Consider the following 17,396-nt stretch of genomic DNA (forward strand, 5'->3'; position numbering starts at 1 on the left):
CAGGTCTCAGGGACAGAGTCCAACAAGTTTGACCCTGTTGGGCACATAGCTTATTCGTTTCCCTTACTGCAAATATGTGCATCAAGAGTGTCAAATATAATTCCTGAACAGCAGAGAGAGCAACTGTTTGTTTATGTCTAGTTCTGTGTAGGCAACTGGCTGAAAAGCAGGTTGTAGGTGAGAGAAGCCAGTAAATGAAGACTACATTGGCCTCTTGGTAGTCAAGAAAGTTTTTGCTTTCATTGCATCTGTCAGTTTCTAGGGATACTGGTCAGCTGCACTTAAGAAATAACATTTGTTAACTTACTACAAACTTCTACTGCTAGAAGTTTTTCGATTCAGTCCCGACAAGCTGTGATGGTTTGAACATGCTTTATGGTGCTAGGCTGTATGTTGTTGTACGTGGAGTCAGTTATCAGACCTTTCCTTGCAACCCCTTTAGTTATGTTTTAGAATGAGCTCTTTTTCAGTGAACTACCAAGTAGACAAAAAAGTTGTGCTGTCGTATTACGTTACCATGGTACTAAACTAACAGCTTAAAGCAACACACACAAAAAATAGTCTCCTTTTTGCCTTCCTCCTTTAGGGAGACGTTAAGGATATGATAGTGAACTCAGACATTCTATCTCGCTATTCAGGGATGCTAATCCAGGGTATCATAGGCTTATACACAAATGTCCTGCAGCAGTTATTTCTCTCCATTTTCAAATCAAAGTGCCATGTAGTATCTTGCTGGGGTGGGGGTGGGAGGAAGGGAAATGGGGAAATAAAATTCATTCTGTATCTTACAAACCTCTATGACTTGGCAGTTGGGAGAGATGTGTCTGATCAGTAAAGCACTTGTTAATATACCAATGTTTTACTGTTTAAAAAAAACACAGGTTGATTTGCTTATATAATTATGAACGTTTGTAATGCCCATAAAAAGCCACTGGCAGTCAGGAATTTGCAATAGGAGCATGGATTGCCTTTTGTTGTTTTATTGGACTGCCATGGGTCGGGGGGGCATTAGATTCAGTAATACTCAACCTCTAGAGTTCTGCGTGATCTAGGACAGTGTACAAAGTCAAGATGGATCCAAGTCTAGTTTTAGTATTCAGTACCATCTTCCTCTAGCAGAAAGTAATCTTGTTATATGCTTCTCCGTCAATTTGTGTTATTCCAAGAGATTTCCAAATTTAAGAGGGACAAAACTAATCACTACAGTTGTTGTGTACTGCAGCTGTGACGCTGAGGCCTGCTTCAGATGACCATTCTAACTTGGACATGATTGCTTAATACCAAGCTCAGATATTTTCTCCAGGTCTGAAATTGCTGCACCTGGTGGCATTGCCCTGTTGGCTGGCTAAGTAGCATGGACCATATTCTCCTGCCATAGTCCAAGAAATCCTCATACAAAGCAATTAATCTTTTACCAGAAATACTTATAATCCAAGCATAAGGGCTTCTCAATGTGGGTCTCACGTAAGATGGTGTAACTCAGACCTAATTCAGGCCTCAGTAGCAAAGATGTGTGAATATCTACTCTTACTTAGGTAGATGAGCCTCTTGTTCAATTTTGTTTAAAGCTTTTTTCCAGTGATTTTGAGTTGTCACCCACATTTTGAGTTGTACATGTGCTCCATTTTCTGTCAGTTCTCTTTACTGAAGTATAACAAAAGATTGCTCATTTACCCATTATTTAAAGCTGGTTTTACCTGTGGTCCCTCCCCTCTGCTCAGCACTGGTGGCACCACAAATGGAATGCTGTGTCTAGCTCTGGGCTCCCCGGTACAGTAAGGGCATAGACATACTGGAGCAAGTCCAGTGGAGAGCCACAAAGGTGATTAACATTGGAGCATCTGACGTCAACGAGAAGCTGACAGAGCTGCGAACGTTTAGCCTGAAGAGGAGATGGTTCAGGGTGGTCTTACCAATGTGTATGAATACCAGATGGGAGGCAGTAAAGAAGATGGAGCCAGACTGTTCTGAGTGGTCTCCAGTGAACAGACAAGAGGCAATGGGAACAAGTTGAAATCTAGTAAATTTTGTTTAAACCTCAGAAAATACTTTTTTACTGTGAGGGAGGTCAAACAGGTTGTCCAGAGAGGTTGTGGAAACTGTATCTGTGGAGATAACTCAAAATTTGACTGGACAGTGCCTTGATCAACCTATTCTAGTCGACCCTGCTTTGAGCAGAGGAGTTGGACTAGGTGATCTCTTTAATTCTGTGAAAGTATAATTAAATCATATTTCAGGTTCTAAGAAACTTTAATTTTCATCTTCTATTCATTTTTCACTGTGTTTGTAAAACCTGTGAATATTGTGTTCCAGCAAACTGCATTGCATTGGAGTGCCTACTACAATAACCCAGAGCATGTGAAACTTCTCATAAAACATGATTCAAATATTGGAATCCCTGATATTGAAGGAAAAATCCCACTTCACTGGGCAGCTAACAACAAGGACCCTAGTGCAATTCACACAGTGAAATGTATTCTGGTAAGAAATTCTTTTATATATATATAACACTTTCTGTATTTATTACTTTACTCTGATAGAAATATTTTTTGTTCTCTTGAAATTTTTCATTTTAGTCCACTGACTCTTTGAGAATGAAATACTTTGCTTTTCCCAATATCCAGAATTTTGTAAGAAATCATCTTAAATATATTTGCTGTATTGAAAGGGGTTTCTTCTGAGTTCTGTGGGTGAATATCCTTACTCTAACTCGCGGATTATATATATATTCTCTTAATTAGTTTGATATGTGTAACTATTCGTCTAGGGGGGAAGGGAGGGAGGAAGGGGTTGCAAGTTCTCCTAGCTAAAATGACCAGTCATATTACTCATCTCAGTTGCATCTTGCAGACTGATTTCTTTGTTGTGTGTCTTCATTATTTGAAAGTTTCTTTCTAGTTAACTGTACTGAAAAGTCTAATTTGATTTGGTCTTTCGAGCCAGAATTCTGGGAAATGTTTGATCAACTATCAGTCAGCCCACTATCAGTTTATTGAGAGACTTTCCAACTAGTTTTCTGTACAGATTTAATAATTTTTCCTTCATGGTGTATTTTCTCATTCTGCAGTATTTCAGTTTCATTTTCTACACTGACAGTTACAAAGAGTACAATGAAATCATGTGCTCAGCTTGATTTTTACCTTGATTTTAATTCTGTGGAAATCTCTGAACTTCACTAACATAGAAAGGTACAGAAGTCTCAATTGAATTTTTCTCTCATATTACAACAGTCTCTCTATATCTTTGTCTGTCAAAGATCTCTCAGAACTAGACACGTATTGATTGTAAGGTAACTACAATGTCTGTTTGCCTGATTAGCTTGCAAGTTGAGAACTTACGTGTGGCATATGAAAATTTGCTTGCTTTTCTCCAGATCGCATTGATAATCTTACAGTTACTGATACTTTTTTTTTTTGCTATAAAAATAGTTTTTGAGAAGTTTCCAGTGTTAAATTAGTGTGATTTTATTTCTGTATTAGTTCTGTTTATTGAAGATATTTGTAATTCGGACTCAGTTGTGAAATAATATGTCACAAACAATATTTTGTCACCAAGTTTTAGTTTTTATATACCATCTATTTTTCTGCCACACTAGAGAAATAAATTTGCTGTAAAGTAGATAAGGATTGCTGTATTGAAATACAGACTTTTTAAAATGTTAGATAGTTGAGGTAAATGTTTTTAAAAGTTGTGGTGGGTTGGCCCCAGCCAAAAGCACAACACCCGCACAGCCCCTCGCTCACTCCCCTCTTGCAAGACTGGTAGAAAACAGAATGAAGGCAAGAAAACACATGGATGAAGGTAATGACAGTTTAGTATGGAAAGCAAAAGCTGTGTGCAAAAAAGGGAATTTATCCACTACTGCCCATCAGCAGGCAGATGTTAGCCACTCCCAGGAAAGTGGAAAAAGAGCTTCAGCACGCGTAGCAGTTGCTTGGGAAGACAAATGGTGTAGCCATGAGCATCCCTCCTGCCTCGTGCTTTCCCTGAGCTTTTTTTTTTTTTGCTGAGCATGATGTTATACGGTATGGAATATCACTCAGGTCAGTTTGGGTCAGCTCTCCCGGCTGTGCCCCCTCCCAGTTTCTTGCCCACTCATTCAGGGGAGAAGGGGAGCAGGGCAGGGCATGAAAAAGAGAAATCCCTGGTGCTGTGCAAGCACTATTCAGTAATAGCCAAAACATGAGTGTGTTATCAACAGTTTTAATCACAAATACAAAGCCCAGCACCATACCTGCTGCTGTGAGGAAAATTAACTGCGTCCCAGACAGATGCACTACAGAAGGTCAAAAATACCTGTCTCCTTACTGAAGGTGTTCTCAAGGATTCTCTTTAGGTAATACAGAATCATGATCATGTCCAGGTTTTTTGGTTGTTTTTTTTTTTTTTTTTTTTACTCTGACAGTTAAAAGAGTGTAGTCTTGATTCCATCTAGGCTTTTTTATGCATCAGCTGAATTGTTTATATTCCAAATAGTTACACCTATATATGCTTATTGATGGAGTAAGATAATAAGTTTAAATGAAAAAGTAATTTAGCTTACAGAATATCCTGTAAAAGTTGATGATACAGAAACATTGTTACTAGGTAATCAATCTGTTGATTGAATCTGTTGTTGAGTATAAATACCTTTCCTTTGTTGGTGGTGGTGTCTCTGAATTTAATCATTTTGTAAGATCTTGTCTTCTCTCCAGACTGAAGGGTTTTTCTTACTTGTCTTGATAAATATCTACCTAGCAGAGCTCACAATCTTCCCCTCCTTTCTTAGCTACTTTTTGCCATATTACCCAGTTCCAGATCTGTTGCCCAAGCATTACCTTTGATTCTCATTCCTCTCTAGGTCTTCACAACCAGGTTGACTTTATAGTTTTTCATATTCTTTCCGCATAATATTTCTAATGTACGTACCATACAGTTAAAATTTCTGTCATCTTGTGTCTTAACTTACATAATTGCATTTCTAAGTTCACGAGAATATTGTCTTGTAGCGATAGCAGTGCAAAAGGCTCTGTGTCACTGTTGCCTCTCCATTTTTTTTAATCACATCCAACACAAACCATTTGTCTTTGCTTTCATGGTAGAGTGCTATAAGCTGTAAGCTATGTGCCATTGCTCTGATAGCAGTCAGATATTGATATCTACTGCTGGTCAATCTGCATTGGCAGTCTTTGTTGCCTGCTGACTGAGTCATGAAAAACAGCATCACTGTTGTTTCTCTAGTGTTATCTTTAACACACTGGAAGAATTCCCCAGAAAATTATTTTTGTCTGGTGTCCTACTCAGAATTCTCCAGTGCTGCTTTACAAAAAATTGACAAAAGTTAAGCTGCTGGTTTTATTGAGACCACAGTCTATGATACTGAAAAATACTGTCTTGTTCTTCTGTGCTCTGCCATCTGGTTGTGTCCATTTGTTTTCTCCTGTTTATAAATTAATAAAATTAAGGGTCATATTTCTGTTTGATGTTTGTATAGTACTTAGCCCATTGGGATTGTCAAAATAAACAATGAAAAGATCTCAACAGGATGCTGAAGAAGTAGGTTGGGTTTGCAGGGGTGACAGTTATGCACAAATTGGTTATATCTAATATTGAAATCCATGAAATACAGTGAAAATGGCATTCATGACATATTTAGAAAGTAAGCATGTGAAGTAGAGAGAAACTCTAATCTGGAGATCCTCTCATGGTCAACTTCCTTTTCCACCTTTCCAGATTCAGCAGTGCTTGGTTACATGAAAAACGTTGGGAAGATTTAAGGAGAAAAGAACAGAATAAGGTTCCATTAATATGATGGAAGCAACTGCTTAGTACTCTCTCTCTATTTTGTATTTCTTCTCTTTATTTATTCTTCATGGTAAGAGACATGACATTTATTTGTACAACACTTTCCATTATTGCCTACAATTCCATTGTTCTAATTGCTGCAGAAAAATGCGTAGCTTCTGTTTCTTCTGTGTATTGTACTTAAAATATTAATATAGCATGACAGTTTATTGATAGCTAGTTTTACACCAAAACCACTTAAAATCTGAAGAAATGATACTCTTGAATATAGGCAGAAAGAGGCCTAGAAAATTTTAGTTTAAGTGGACAAAAATTTCAAAACTCCTGAGTACTTTTAGACTAGAATATCAATAGTGGCTTTGTCATTAAAAGATTCTTTACCATTTTGCAAAAGTAACACTTTTGATTATGGGGATATGTTCTGGGGAACATCAGTGACTTTGAGTGAGGAGTTTTAGGAGTCATTTATTTAATATGTTGTTGTGCTTTTAGAAGGCTTGAAAATTAGCTTTCCAGATTACATCAGTAAATTATAGGTAAAGTGAAGAAGCATTTGTTTTCTTGTTTGTCCATTTTGTTCAAACGGGTTTTTCTCTGATGGAGTTAGAATTTCAGTAATAACTTCTGTGCATATCATCATTCATTTTTAGTCATTCTTAAAAGTGATTCTCATAAAGATCACTTCTGAATTTTTGCAGTGGGCTCTATACTCCCCCTGCTGAACTCTTTGAACAGACAGAAAGTAAGCATATTATCAGTTAGCTTCCTCCTGAGAATTATTAAAGCTAGGGAAGAACATAAAACTTCACTTTTCACTGTAATGGCTCAGATAAATGCTTTTGAATACTTATTAAGACGAGTTATTCATACTTTGATTATTGTGGTTTGTGTGTGTAACAATGTTAACTTTGATTGTATTTTTAGTTGAGAGAGTCACGTTTATCAATTTTTTATGGTTTTAATAGATTATCTGTTATCGTCCTAGTGGCTAGCTATAGTAATGAACTATACTATGTTTCAAGTATGTTAATTTTTTTTCTCTAGCAAAACACGGTTAACGCTACTGATATCTAAGACTGATGCAGTTTTTTAATATGAGACAGGCAACTTGATTAGCATTTAGATACAGTATGCGAAGTATGTAAATGTTTAACTTCAGAAAACTTACATTAATCAAATATTAGGACATTTAAGTTGACACTGTTAGACTGTAAGACAGTAAGAAACAAAGAATCAGGGAATTGCAGAGTTGAGGTTACTACTGCAGTATTAATTTAGCCAGATTACACTTAGGAAATATGGTTAAATATAACTCTAAATGTATTTATTTTTTTATCTATTAAATACAACATACAGAATGTACAACCTTGGTCAATTAAGATTTGGATAGAAACCATAACTCTGGAATTTCCTGACTTTCTGCTGCTTGATTTATCAGTCTGAACATTAGATGTTAGTTTTCTATGTAATAGTTACTGCATTTCAAATAATGCAAATACAAGTGATTTTATGGCCTATTTGCATACCTAGTGAAGTTAAGAGGAAAAATTGCAATTAGTTTAGTGAGAAAGAGATCAGGAACTTGCTTTAACTGTTAACAAGATGCACTGATCACAATCTTTCCCTCCTCTTTCATAAGTGTATTGTAAGATATAGTGTAGCTCTGTATTTTCAGGAGGATTGTTTTTCTCGGTTATCACGGGTTAAAATCTACTCTAGTGTTGGAAGTTAAAAATCTCAGGACTACAGTCCTATTTTCTTTTGAACAGGCTTCCCATGACTTCAGTGAATTGTTCTGTATTGTTGGAAATAGAACAGCAGACTTACTCCCTATAGTTTATTTAAGGTCTTGTTTTGACATTCTGCTTCTGCTCTAGATGTTTGGTGTCCTGCATCCTGAGTTTCTATTGTTTTATTGTTTATCATTTTCTTTAGAGATACCTCTTTTTTTCAGGAAAGTGAAATGTAAAGTTTGTATTTCATAGGCCTTTATGATATTTGCCATTTGGAGATCTCTGCAATGCTAAGATGATGTTCATTTTTACCTGTTCTGTTCTTTTGCCTAAGAAAGTCATGAAGAGAAATCTGTCTAGAAAAGTTAAGGAGAGAAGAAATTATCATAACACGAAACTATATAGCTAGGGGCCTTAATGTGAAAGTAATTAACATGTTTTTTAAGAAAATGTGATGAAAGTCAAGTTATATCTATTAATGCTTATGTTATGTGGTCAAATGACTAATCATGGTACTTCAAAAAAATTTATTTTTTTTTTAATTCAAAATTAATCCCATTACAAATAGATGCATTCAGTAGAAGTACTCTCTACCTTACTTCTATCCTGTCAGCTAGACACCTTGACATATCCTTTAGAAATTCTCTGATAGTCATGTGGTTTTAAAATGCTAGAAAAGTACTATGATGAAAGCCATAAGATTAACTTGTGCAAAAGGGGGAGTGTTCTAGGAGAAAAATGTGAAGATATATATGTTGTGTTCAACTTAGAAAATCAAGGAAGAAGATCTAGTTATTTTCAGAAGAGCCCGAGTTAGTCTTTTAAAGATCTGTGTAAGGAGCCACTTGCACAACAGACTGGTAAAACTACAGGGTATGTACCAAAAATCAGGTCTTGTACAATGATTAAGTAAGTATTAAAAAAAATTCCATAAGAAATACTTGAAAATAACCTATAATGTAACAGAAGTATTTGGTTGCAGAACTACTGCAAGGGCAGTTTATCTCCTTATTATAAGACTCAAAAGAAAAATCTGTAAACATTATGTAGTTTTTCTCTTCAACTTAAATATTTTTTTAATTTTGTATTTTTTTTAAAGGAGGCTGCACCTACAGAATCTCTGCTTAACTGGCAAGACTATGAAGGACGAACTCCCCTTCATTTTGCTGTTGCTGATGGGAATGTAGCAGTTGTTGATGTTCTGACCTCCTACGAAGGCTGCAATGTGACATCTTACGACAACTTGTTTCGAACTCCCCTTCACTGGGCAGCCTTACTTGGTAAACTGGGCAATGCTGAAGTCATTTAATAATTAATTGATTGTAGTGTTTAATCTTTGTGTCTGTTTTCTATTTAATTCCAGGCTGGCATTATGCTAACTAATGTCTCAGAACAATAATAGTTTCTCCTAGACCAGGGTTAGAAGTCTGTGTGTAGACTGGTTTTTTAGCTTCAGATTCCCCAAAGCATTGTAAAATGCATTACTTCAGCAAGCTATATATGCTCGTGATTTAGGTACAATTAGAGCATATTGAGATGTTCTTGCATATGTAGCTTTGTTCATAGGTTAAAAAAAGCCTGGGTACTCTAGAGCAGTGGTGTCCGAAGTGGGGTGTGCATGCCCCAGAGTGTATGCAAGACAATCCATGCATGAAGAAAATACCAGAACTTCTGTTTATTTATCTGAAAAAATAAGAAAACTTTACTAATACTTAATATACGGATTGATGCTCGCACCCTCACTTGGTCCATATGTAAGATGGTCACATAGGGTTTGAGAGGTGCCTGAGGGAAGTGAGTGCTCCACAACGCGGAGGGGTGGGCAGCGGCATCATCACTCATTTGTTCACCTTCAGCTTATTGCGATGTGTTGCAGTTTACATGTGCCTGGTTAAGTGGATTTATGGATTATATTATCTACTTTTTACTGAACTACCCCTCACCAAATAGACAAGTGACTTAAAAAGATTCCCGCAAAGAAACCACAGATAATCTGATAATGCCGGGACAAGCGAACAGCAAGGAAATGGCAGAGCTGATGCTTCTCCTACTCCTAGTACAAGCTCTTCATCAGACCACATGACAATCTAATAAAATCTGACAAGAAGTTTTATTCAGATAAAGCTTTTTTCTGTTCAGATTGCTACCCTGAGACTCAGATGTTCTGTAAATTATAACCTTGCATATGTGAATTCTGCACAGTTTGGTTTTACAGGTTACAAAACCAGATCTTTGCAAAACAGGTAAAAAAAAATGATTAAATATGAATAGTCTAAATACAGGGAAATGCAACTCATAAAATGACAAGCACAAAAATAGTATGATTTAGAAAATTGACCTCCTGTTTTCCATTCTCCTATGTGCAGGAGGGAAAAATAAACGCCATGTACAGGACAAAAAGAATCTTCAAACCCTCTCTCTCCGCTTTTAACAGGCTTCATCCCCATGACCCTTTGGGACACCGCAGACAAAGAATGCCAATAAAAGAATCAGATTGCTCACTGGAGCGAGTTACTGCAACTCCAGTGACAATATACATGTAGTTTGATTATGTTTATTTTTAAAAAAAAAAAAAAAAAAAGAATGTTTTCAGGTTTGCATTTGCATTCAAGTAGGGATATTGAATTTTTACAGAGAAACTGTGAAACATTTTAAGTGTCATAGGATCGGTCTCCCAAAGAAATAGTCATTATCACTTGGTTCTGTCCAAGAAGCAAAATTTATCGTGTTTTGAAATTGATTGTATTTAAGAGAGAAGTTTTGTCTGTTGGAAAAATGGATTGTCTAATCCATGTGGAATAAAGGGGGAAGATGTGCCAAGACCTCCAGAGTCCTTTGTGAACTTGATGAGGTCTCTAGGTGGCATATGCCCATGGGGAACTTCTGATTGGTAAATCATGATTAATTTTTAGGGTTCTGTTTTTAGGTTAGATACTCGATGCTGTATATAGATCTCAAAGAGTCTAAAATGTTACTAAATGTGTTAACAGTAAGAGGTTTTAAGTAGTGCATGGATACAGCCACAAATATTCTGTTAAAGGTGATGTGTTGCATGTGGCTGCATCTTAGGGCATTATTCCTCCCGCTGCCTTTTCTTTTGTGTAGATAAAAGTCTTGGCCAAGCTACATCTCTTCTAAATAAATGTACTACAGAAATGACAGTTCTTGACCTCAAGAACTGAGTTTTAATGTTTACATTAATATCCAAGTGGGATCCATCTTTGCACCCATTTATTTACTGTTGCACCCAATACAAATTTTTTTTTCAACTCCCTCAAGCCTTCTTTCTCATAGATAATTTAGGTAGACCTCCTGTCCTGATTACAGAGTTCAGTTACCCTTTTTCTAGTTGTGTGTCCTGAAAGTTGAGACAACTTTTTTTCTAGGCTCAGTACTCCTGTGTTTTTCCTGCCAGGATTGCACTCAGAACCAGCTTCTTCCAGTGCACTTTAGTTCACATCTTGAGATGGGAAGAGAATAGCAACATTATATCTCTTCTTTTTTGTGTTTTTCTGGTAGGAAGGGACAGAATGTTGTGATGTTCTGGGTCCAGGATTGTCTTAATGGCTGAAAGGAAAGAGGAGCCTTCTTGTACACCTTAAACGCCTAGAAAAAAATAATCCCCACATAGCTGTTCATCCTTTTTGACCTAAGTTGACCATTTTCTCTCATTTCTGATACTTCTGTACATATGAAGTCTGACAGTGCCATTCCACAAAAGAAGGCTTGCCTAGTCCTCCATCTCTTAGGTTTTTAAAAGCTACACACCCCAATTGTTACACAGCTTCATTCTGTAATTGTCGGTGTTTTCATTAAAAAAAGTCTACTGCTAGTAGAAAGGTTTACCTACTTTTTTTCATTTATTCTAAAGTAATTCAAGTCAACTTTGCAAAAGTAACAAGCCGCAAAATTGATTGTTTTCCCCACACGCAAGATACTGGGAGATTTCTCCTTTGAAAATCAGAGTATTTTTATGTGATTTATGCCTAAAAGTATCTCTTAAAATACAAAATCATTAAGATATTCTGTGAGCTGCGTAGGCCTACAAAACAAAGAATATGAAAGGATCAGTTGACCTTAGTGGCAATACACTATATTGTGTCTTTGTTTTCCTATCTGTGAAGTGGATATAAAGTTTACCCACCCCCCCCACCCCGAAATGTTGTGATTTTAATCTAAAAACATTCTAATCTGTTTTGATGGAAGGAATTGCATGTGTCAGTTTGTTGTTTATTGCAGATATGGCAGCTGGTAGTAGACTAGCCTCCAGATTCTGCTATACACCTTCAGTTGAAATTTTGATTGAATAAAACCTAAGTAAAGAATTTACACTTAATTTCTGTAAAACAGTGTGATGTAGGATGAAATTGTCAATGTTGGTTTAGCCTGCCTTTTAATGTAGATGAACAAATGCTCATCGCCATCATCAGTCTGTGCTCACTTTAATCCTTCTGACTGACCTCTCACTCAAATGCAACATCTCAGCTGAATTATCAGAAGTCAGGCAGCTGCGATATTAACATTGCAATGAATGAGTTGAATATTTCCAGAAAAAGTAGTTAAAAACCAATATGAATAGGGAAATTCCTTTGTTTAGGGAAATGCTCTAGTGATTTCTTTTAAATGAAACAGAAAATCTTTCCACATGTTCCTATTCATAGGTCATTCTGATTTACAGATGCCCCTTAAAAATGAGGATACAGAGTGTGGAACTGGAACACTGTTGGGAATAAGGTGCATGCCAGGCTTAATAGTTCAAATATGAAGTGTTATGTTTCTCTCTTATGTTTAGACTATAATGGCTACAACACAAACATACTATTATTTACTGAAGTCTGTTCCTTTTCTTCTGTTTTTGTTTGTTTGTTTGTTTTGTTTGGTTTTGTTTTTGTTTTTTTAATGGAGAAGTGTTTAACTTCAGGATTCAGTGCATATGTGGTTTTACTATATTATTTTTCTTAGGTCATGCGCAGATTGTCCATCTCTTACTAGAAAGAAATAAGTTCGGAACTATCCCATCTGATAGTCAAGGTGCAACACCCCTACATTATGCAGCGCAGAGCAACTTTGCTGTAAGTAGCACATACCCTAAATGTGAAGTAAATATATTTTGCTGAAATATTTGTAATGTAACAAAGTGTTTGAGTCATTTTTAAAATCATATAAAGTGTTGTCTGTTTTAATTCAGAGTTTTGCTCTGTTCTGTGATATAAATGTTGTTAATTTCAAACTATTAAAAATAGATTTTAAAAAACTAATCTGCTGTACAAAGAAAGGCCCTTTGATCTATATGTTTGCATCAGAACACAGAATAGTCATTTAGGTACTTCGATAGAAAGCAGAATGGCACCTCTTGTTTTACAGTGCTTTCGCTTTTTAAGGCTCATTATAGCAAAATCTAAGCAGTTATAAGGTATCTAGAGTAAGATCACCTGTATGAGTATTTGCACAGCTGCTTCAGTACCAGTCAAACCAGTCTTTGCCTTCAAGAAGGTGATTAGCTTATGAATATTTGCTATTATGAATGAGCCATTGTCTCATAAAGCATGGCTAAAGGGTGAGTACCTTTTGTCACAATTCTCCATGAACACTGTATTTTTAAAAGTTTTTAATATTTTTTAAAATATTTTTTTAAATTCAGACAACAAAGAAGATTAGTTTCTCAGCTTAATTCTTCTGTTTTGGTAGAATAGGTAACTTTTTTCCAGAGCAAGATCAGATACGGTAGAGCTAAGTATAAAACTCAGCAGTTTAATGATTGCTGGTCCTAGATGTTATTATAGAAGTAGTTCTCAAGCACTGGAACTTAAGAAGGCTTTTTTCATGCTGCTCTGTCTCTCATAGTTGAATTATGCCATGCATAGTAAGCTGAGAGCTCCTATCTAAGTTTTTCTTCAGTTGTATTGTTCATAACCTTCCTTTACAAAAAGGGTTATTTAGTGCCTAATTAATGTAGTTATGTGGTGCATATTGCAGCGTTTTCTTAACAGGGATACTAATTTGGGTCTTTCTTGCCTACCCACATGTTAATTTTCATAAAACAAGTACAATTTCAATGCCCTTGAGAACCATTCAAGTTAGCAAACCCAGAAGTACTACTGAAAGAGCAGTAGTTTCCTTGTGAGAGTGAGTTTCGGGGTTTTGGTGGGGTTTTTTGGAGGTGGTCTTAGTAGGACCATACAGATACTTTTTAAGTTCAGCCTTTCATTGAAGCATCTCTCTCTGTATAATTTACACCTTTTTAGGGATTTTTTTGTATTGATGCTGATTATTGTCCATTACGTGTTATGGGTTTGGGTCTGACTCACATGCCTAAAATATTTATGTTGTAAAAGCCTTTCTTTCTAGTTTGAGTCAGACTCGTGGGAAAGATAGAATGTTTTTATTTACAATCTGCTGGTTATCTCCACATGCTTTTATCTTTTTTTTTTCTATATTGATACATTCCTAAAAAATGATTTTTTCATACTGACTTACTTTCTCTGGGTTTGATTCAGCTGTATGAAACATCTTCATTATGTTGCTGCCTTTTGATCCCACCAGCCAGCCAAACTATGATATCATTTAGGTTTTTATGGGGAAATAGAGTAGGTGATGGAATCAGTCATTCTTTTGTAATCTTGTGTACTTACAATGAATGTACTGTTTCCCATCTTACATGAAGAATCAAAACAGGAGAATCTCATTCAGATCTGTGAGCCTCTTTTAGCTGGTGATGTATCCAAGAGCCCCTGTTTATGCATGCCTAAAAAAGAGCTTCTCTCTTTTTTACCACTCTGGTTGTTTCTGAGCACCACTATTTGCTTTTTTTCTCGATTACATACATATCCTTGAGTAATTCCCGCCACTGCATTCCATATACATAGTCAAACAACAGGGTGGAGACACATCCGTGTTTGTTTTAGCAGTAGCATCTGTATATTTATGGTTTGAGAGCCACCTTGTTGTTCTGTTCAGTCTGCCCAAGTTTGGACAGGTGTGGTATGTTTCTTAGTCCTTAACAAGAAGAAAGTTTGTTCTTTTCTGTTTGTTATAAATATTTGAATTGCTTTCAGTTTTACTTAACTCAGTATCTTGTTCTTTGCTCTGTTTTTCTGTGGGTTACTTACTCTACTATGATATTTTTGGTTTTTTAAAGACTGAAGAGACTTAGCTGGCACTTAATTTATATGAAGAATTTGTGCTCTAAGACTAACTTATACCCACTTATTACAGAAGGAAAAGTTCTAGAAGAAGACAAATTACCTAATACAACCACCCAAATAGGTTGCCTGAAATTTAGATGGCTTATGTATCCTGCAGAATGTCCAAATAAACATCCTTTTTAAATTTTTGAACTTCATGTGTGAAGGCAGATGCTCTATTAGTATTAATTTTAGTATGCAGAATGCAGGACTAAATATATTTTTTTTTCTGAATTTTTCCAGAGATGTCCAAGACAATGTACTTCCCTTTCAAATATTTGTATAGATTGATCTAGTAAATGAAGTGTGGATACCCCGTCTTATTTTTGAATATTCAAAAATAATATTTAGTATTTTTCAGAGTTTCTTGATAGCACAGAATGAAATGATCCAGGTTTACTTTTCTCCTTTACTCTTGTTTTTCAGCTTGCTTGGTTTTTTATTTTTTCTCCACTTTTTTTAATACAGATAAAATACATATGATTTTTCATGACAAAATACATGTAGAATTAAACTGATTGATACTTCTGTTTTCCCATTTCTTAACAATCCTGTTCTAGTTTAATTTCATTTTGTTTTCAAGTTGTGATAACTTTATTTTGGAAAATAACTCTTACAGCGCTATGGGATTTTCTTCCATTTTTTCCCATGAAAAACTCTAGAAAAAAATAGTCGCTGAAAGAAAACATTTCTTTGCTAAAACTTAATGGAAAAATAAAATTACTTATTTATGTTTGTAGGATGTGTGCCCTAGTATTGAAAAGGTCCAGCCTTCATACTGCTTTTCACTTTGCAGGATTTCAAGCAGTGCAGAGTACTGGTAGGGTGCTGAGTTGCTGGCCTAATGAGTAGCGGTTTGTGTCTGAGGTGTAGCGGTGGTCAGTGTGAGTACACAAAGCTATAAACACATGCTGGTTTGTGTGGAAGGCTTAATGCTTCCATTCCTCATTATTTCTGGCTGGACGTTTTTACAATAAACTGATAGTTCAGATATGGACCCAAATTCACGAAGCTGTTAGGATCTTAGATCACATTAACATAAGATAAATGAGAAATTTCCTATTTCTTTAGAGGGATGAAATAATAAGTAGTAGTTAAAAAAAATCCAAACTAAGCAATAGGACTTAGGCATTTAAACACCTTTGTGATTATAAGCATTTGATTCCTTACAGCCAAGGAATTCTCATCCTAGCCAGAGCAGTCATACAGCTATTTGGGGGTCACATGGGGGAAAGGATAAAATAGTGTTCACACTAAAATATACAAATAAAATAATGAAACCCACTTTTTTCAGTTTTTATTGGCTATCAGTGGCTCTTAGAGAGATGTTTACCAGCTGTTAAATACATAGCCTTTGTAAGGCACTAGATAGAAAAGGGAAAATCTTCCCCTAATTCTTTTTCTAGTGCTCATGATTTCCTCTCCCTTTCTTTCCTGTGTGGCTTATTAAGAATTTAGTAGCAGGTTAAACAAGTGGGTTTGTTTGCTGAGAGCTTAACACAAACACAACATTTGAAGAAATAATTCTTTTTGCTTTGATTTAAATAGAGATTTTAGTGTAACAGTTACAGTGGAAAGCCTGGACTCAGGTGTAAAGATTTTCTTAATCTTTTTTTGATTTATAATATTTCAGTAATTAGTAACCTGTTAATATTATTAAACACTAGGAAATACGTCTGTGTTGCCCCAAAAGTCCTTTTTTTTTTTTTTTTTTTTTTTTTTTGAATAGTTAAATGATTAGAGTTTGGCAAACTAAAATATTTGTATGTGCAGTCATATTTAGAGTTGGAGCAAAAAAATATGTCAGGAGAATATTTCGATGGAACATTGTTTTGGTATCATAGTATTACAGTAATGTTTTGATAAACCAATAATATTTTTCCCATTGCTTTCTTCACAGTGACTGCATTGTCTTTTACTTCCTTATGATGAACACATGATGTTTGACACTAAAAAGAAAAAAGTATGAAATAAATGACAGTGTTAAACTCATAGATAAGGATGCACTATGAACATTGATGAAGAAAAGGGCATAGCAGAAAATACAGTGCTCCTATTGAGCTATTACTCTATATACACATAAAAAGGAAAAATGAAGCTTTGATTTGCTTCATAAACAGCTAAATGAGATACAATAGTTTCTTGTTGTTACAGATTCCTTTTAATGTTAATTTCAATAGTATGTCTTTTCAGGAAACAGTTGAAGTATTTTTGAAACATCCTTCTGTAAAAGATGACTCAGATCTTGAGGGAAGAACATCCTTCATGTGGGCAGCTGGCAAAGGCAGTGATGATGTCATTAGGACTATGCTGACTTTAAAATTGGATATTGATATCAATATGACAGACAAATACGCTGGCACAGGTAAGATGCTTTACAGTAAAGAGCCACTGGATGTTTCCAGTTAGTGTGATTTCCACCAAATAAAAAACATTGTTAGAAACTATATTAATCTTTTCCTGGATGTGTTCCTTAATCCTGAAAATATTTCTGCATTAGTTTAATTATGTGTGTGAGTCACTTCTTTGCCTTATCGTGGGAAAGAAACGAATCTTTTCTGCGCAGATTGGACCAGTTCATTTGAAACATAGCAAGAAGAAGAAGTGTAGTGCTATGCTGCTGTTCAGTTAGATCTGTAATCCTGGGAAAAGAAGAGCTGTTCTGTATTTTAAAGAATAAAATGAAATACAATTG

At 35.6% G+C, this 17,396-nt stretch overlaps 1 protein-coding gene across 1 annotated transcript in view; it reads left to right on the plus strand.

The window, feature by feature from the left end:
- Window positions 1-17,396, plus strand: part of INVS (inversin) — a 97,460-nt gene that overhangs the window by 41,143 nt on the left and 38,921 nt on the right. The window contains exons 4-7 of the mRNA XM_082320863.1: window positions 2,314-2,481; window positions 8,617-8,797; window positions 12,480-12,589; window positions 16,895-17,066. Coding sequence (XP_082176989.1) covers window positions 2,314-2,481; window positions 8,617-8,797; window positions 12,480-12,589; window positions 16,895-17,066 — 631 coding nt within the window. The remainder of the gene's footprint in view (window positions 1-2,313; window positions 2,482-8,616; window positions 8,798-12,479; window positions 12,590-16,894; window positions 17,067-17,396) is intronic.

The sequence above is a fragment of the Platalea leucorodia genome (genome assembly GCF_965183815.1).
Source record: "Platalea leucorodia genome assembly, chromosome: 1".
NCBI classification, from domain to species: Eukaryota; Metazoa; Chordata; class Aves; order Pelecaniformes; family Threskiornithidae; genus Platalea; species Platalea leucorodia.